Here is a 4,971-nt window from a genome sequence, read left to right on the forward strand (position 1 = left end):
CGACACGAGCAGAGCCTGTAACCCACGGTAACCGTACTTAGACTGGCTAGTAAGACTTGACCGTGACTCTGGTATGTCTCCCAGGCAAATAAGTTTTCTGCTAACTCAATTAACTTCCCACGCTATATTACACCGACTGTGTTGTGACTATGACTAGGGGGCATTGCCTTGTACCAGCGGTCTGGGTCGCCAAGGGCCCTGGTGGTTCAGACAGCTTAGTATGCAAGTAATGTTTCCCACGTACTCGTTTACTACAATAACATAGCGTACTCTAACTTGACACAACGTACATATTAGACTTACCTGAGGGATATGTGTGAATATATAGCCTGGTAATAAGGAATATAAAATATGATAAAGTGTACTACATATATCATATTTATTCAAGTTAGTAGATAACAATGTTAACTTAATATACCATACAAGGGCTCAATTTTCCTGAGATGCATCTCAAAGAAAGAGACATAGATGTTATATATTATATAATCCTATGAAAAACAAATACTTCAATATATGACATGTAAATGACTTAAATGACATGTTTAAATATTACATATCTAATATACCATTGAAGGAAAGTAACATATATCTAAATAGCATGTATTAGCACAGCAATATTGCTCATTAACAAACTATACAGCCTTCTTTTGGCAACATATATTATAATCATAATAATGACTATGGACAATAAGCACAAAGAAAGGATATTACATATTCCTCAGAAACAAAGGTGCGTAGTATCGTTTTTTAATATAATAAATTAACATAATATCGAACCTTATTTAAGAACACTAGAGATTAAGATGCTTAGTAAATATTATTACATAGAGCTAGGGAAATACGAAACACCATCGAGGGGTCATTAAAAGATTTCTGTAAATAAAAACCTTAGGTATAAATGTGTATTAATTATAAAATATTAACCTAAAATGTATATGTAACCTGTAGATATTAAGTTTTAGAATTCTGACACCAAAATGCCAACTACAACCTGAGAAACCAGTCTACAAGACACCAGTCTACAGCACTCTAACCGATCCCGACCACCCACGAGACAGATGATTTCTTCACAGCACTTCCTACTACTACTCACAGCTCTTGCCATGCCTCTTTCGACCACCTTTGCCAGCACATCAACCCACAACATAGGAGAACCCAATAAGCCTCTAGTACAAATCTTAACAGGAGCGTACTTTACTTCAGTGCCTCAGACACTACCTTATATCAGTTCCATACCTATCATATACAAAATTCCTTTCAACACACAGCAAAATTTACCTAAAAACGAACCCTCTCTAAATTTCTGCCCTAAGAACCTCAAAAACTCTCAAACCTATTGCAAGATACAGAACAACCTTACCACATTACAAACCATCATACATCAACAAATAATGGTAGCAGAACACCTCCCATTCATACAAGGACAACACCACTTCCAGCTAAAACACGACGACAACAACATAGTAAACAACACGGAACTCATTTTGTACATTTTATTAGCCTGGACTTCTATATTAACACTACTTCTTTTTATAGACCTCTACTTCATCCACATTAACAACATCAAAATAAAATTCCTGAAGCCTACAGTACATGAACGTGACTATCCAATGGATAACCTTAATTAGACAATAAGTACGATTCGTAGGTAGAATCGTCATTAAGCCAGGGGAATGTAAGACATATCCTCCTGAGTCTAGAGTGCCTAAATATAGGCACTAGGTCTCAACCTACCTTGAGTCCCAAATATTTATGGAGCAAATTGGACCAAACGCCCTAAGTGCCTTTTTTTAGGCAATCATTCCGACCCCACTTGAGTCCCAGGGTAAAAAAGTGTTAATTCTTTTACAATTAAGGTTAAATTATGTTCTCATATCATTGTTGTTTGAGAAAAATCACATTATGTATTTTTTACGTTATTACAAATGGTGTTATAGATGTCCTAAAAATAGGCACTTAGGTCTTCAGAGGAAAAAAATATTAACGCAGGACCTTAATTGAAAATGTTTTATTATTACATGTATAAGTATAAAAAGAGTTGTTTAGAAGGCATTTTACATTTATTTGTAAAAGTTCATCTTGGAGTCACTGTGAAAAGTTCACTTCGAATGGAACTTTCGGAAACAATTCCGCCCACCTACCAAACAAAGATACACATTACACTTTACACAATATACAGTAGATTTTTTCTTGCAATTCTGCATAGCACACCTTTTTTGAATTCCTTTTGTAACCTCAGGTAGATGAGCTGCTTCTTCAATTCTTTTTTTCTGGAGTAGGGTCAGCCCGTACTCGTCTGTCTCCAAATGGGTTATCCACCTTATCTTCTAGATCTTTGTCATTCGAAGCAACAGCTTCATTGGCTGAGTTCATCTCAATTAGCAACTCCCCAAATTTAAGTTTAAAAGTCCTGAATTGCGGAATTCTTTTGGCTGGAATTTGTATTTTTTGTTTGGTTTCCCGCATCTGAAGCCAACTGTTACTAAGGCTCAAATCAAAGAAATGAAGGATACATCTCAATGTCCATTTCTTTGTCCGGGCTCGTGAGGAGCAATACGATAGCATTCTATCAGCTAAGTCTACGCCTCCCATTTTTGCATTATATGCATTGATAACTTTAGGTTGAGAAACATTGATAAACTGTTTGCTGGCCTTAGACCACCTTTTTACTTCACACAAAGGCTCGATTGACTCAGCAGTAGATATCATACATACACAGTTGTTGTCTAACCACTTTGTTATAGCTACTTTTCCCTCTGTCTTTGTTCCATTTTTATCTTTTTCTTCTCTTACAGTGCAAAAACTGGTGCCCCTTTCATTTGCTTTCTTAAACTCTTTGTCACTTGGAAGGTCAGTAGTTTCGGGAATTCTGTCTTTCCTGATTGTTCCAGTTAATCTAAAACCTTTTTTCAGGAGTTCGTCAGCAAGCCTAACTGAAGTGAAAAATCTATCGGCATACAATGTGTGGCCGGGAACTAAAGACCTAGTAAGCTGAAGGACAGCTGATTCACACTGCCAGAATTGCTCAAGTTCTGGGTTTTCTACGTATGTGGCTGGTCCTTGATAAACAGTAAAATCACAAACAATTCCGTTTGGATTAGCAAGAACATAAACTTTCAAACCCGTTGGGTTGGGTTTGTTGGGTATGTGTTGCTTGACTAGACACGTTCCAGAAAAAGGCACTATCATCTCGTCGATACTCAATTCCTGTGGTTTGTTCTGTTTCAAACAGCCCTCTAAGATTCGGTCAAGTAAAGGTCTTACCTTCCACAGCCTATCAGCTTTTCTTTCGTCTGCTGTAATTTCGTTATCAAAAACAAGTTTTATCCAGTTCCTAATAAGGAAAAAGCGATCTCTCGCCATGTTGTTTGCTACAAGTGGAATCCTCCACTTTTTTTCCCAACACATTCTAATCAATGGTACTTGTAGAGCTGAAATCACAAAGTTTATGCCTAGCCAAATTTTTAACTCAGGTAGTCTTAGTTTTAGGTCCTTTCCTGTTTTCAACAAGTAGTTCTGATTTGATTTCTCAACTATTTTTTTAAGAATATCATCGTCGAAATACTGCTGTACATACTGTTCAGCTGTCCAGTCATCACTGTCGATAGGTAGGTATGCTGGTTGAGCAATCGTCAAAGGTGTCGGATTGAATGGTCCTGTCCTCCATGGGGGTGAAAAATCCTTGTCCTGATTTTTCGTTTTTTCTCGATTTCTTAGCCCCATCTCCCTTTTTCTTAGTGAGCGCCTTCTTCCTCTTTCCCTGGAACAAAACAATTCCATAATATTTTTGCTACTTTCAAACAATTAAATAAAAAGATTGTTAAATAAAATAATCTTGAAATTACTAAACTTTTCTCTCAATGGTTCCAGAATTAAACAACCTGACATACATATTTTTTTACTTCCTTTAAATGTACTAAGCTTTGTTATAGCAACCTTATTATAAAATTACAAGGACTATAATACATATTTTAGTAATAATTTCAAATACATGAGATAATAAGTAATTTTGGAATTCAGGTAGTTATCTTACTTCTTTTCGCTGGATTGCTTCTGGTTGTGGATCCTCTTCTGACGTGTCTTCCTTACGATCCGGCTCATTGGGAGGCTCGTATGTGGGGTCTTCATCGGTGTCATCACTCCAATTTCCAATAACTTCATTCACATCAAAAAAGCGGTCTCTGTGTCTCAACAAGTCCCCTTCTTCATCATCATCATTTAACGCGCCCTCAATCTCAGAATCATCTAGATTGACTGGTTCGTAGTGAGGGTTTTGATTGCCTTGACCTAAAAACACATAAATAATCAACTACATTATATATTTGTCAGCTGTTATTATTTTTTTAAAGAAAAACATTTTAGCTAACGACCTAAGTGACTAAAAAAAGGAACTATAAAAATATGGGTTTATAGTCTATAGCGCCTAAGTGCCTATTTTTAGGAAACTACAAAAATAAACCTGTTATAGCTACTTTAAACAAAAGCCGATTGTCACAATTTATCGTTTAAAATGCAGACATAGTTCTTATCTAATGATATCAGTACGAGCTAAGGCTAAAATATATTAATAAAGTACTTACATGAACGTTTTGGCCGGTCACGTTTTTCTGGAGGGTCAGTCATTTTTAGGTTAAGAAGACTGGAGCATACCTAGAGCATTCTGGGTGGCAAAACTTTGCACTACTATGGCCAAAAACTGTTCTTTCTATCAAGTGCTGCGACCTGAATGGGAATAACACAACTAGGAGGGACTCTGTGAATTTTTTTTTGCGAGTGGCTAAAAATAGCCACTTAGGTCTTTGACCCACTTTAGAGGGATGGTTGTCCAGGACTCAAGCACAGTCAGGCACTTGTACTAAATATAGCCACTTAGGATTTTGACACTTTAAAACACAGATTTACTCTGGGACTCAGGAGGATATGTAATTATTAGTAAAATAAAATTCATAGAATCGATGTACAGATAGTTGC

At 36.5% G+C, this 4,971-nt stretch overlaps 1 protein-coding gene across 1 annotated transcript; it reads right to left on the reverse strand.

Moving 5' to 3' along the window:
* Positions 1-2,085: 2,085 nt before the first annotated feature.
* LOC124363548 lies at positions 2,086-4,658 on the reverse strand. The gene is made up of 3 exons (XM_046818799.1): positions 4,034-4,658; positions 3,578-3,760; positions 2,086-2,137 (listed from the first exon to the last, which is right to left on the reverse strand). Exons 1-3 carry the CDS (start codon positions 4,159-4,161, stop codon positions 2,086-2,088), a joined length of 363 nt encoding a protein of 120 aa, XP_046674755.1. The 5' UTR covers positions 4,162-4,658.
* Positions 4,659-4,971: the final 313 nt, after the last annotated feature.

Source organism: Homalodisca vitripennis, chromosome 5, assembly GCF_021130785.1.
Source record: "Homalodisca vitripennis isolate AUS2020 chromosome 5, UT_GWSS_2.1, whole genome shotgun sequence".
In the NCBI taxonomy this organism is placed as follows: Eukaryota; Metazoa; Arthropoda; class Insecta; order Hemiptera; family Cicadellidae; genus Homalodisca; species Homalodisca vitripennis.

Bases quoted from the DNA above. Each gene is read 5' to 3' on its own strand.
- LOC124363548 (XM_046818799.1), bottom strand. From the start codon at position 4,161: ATGAAGTTATTGGAAATTGGAGTGATGACACCGATGAAGACCCCACAT. The intron at 3,761-4,033 runs GTAAGATAACTA...GTTTTGTTCCAG, and splicing joins AAGCAATCCAGCGAAAAGAA to GGAAAGAGGAAGAAGGCGCT. The intron at 2,138-3,577 runs GTATGTACAGCA...TTTGTTTGGTAG, and splicing joins GATGACTGGACAGCTGAACA to GTGGGCGGAATTGTTTCCGA.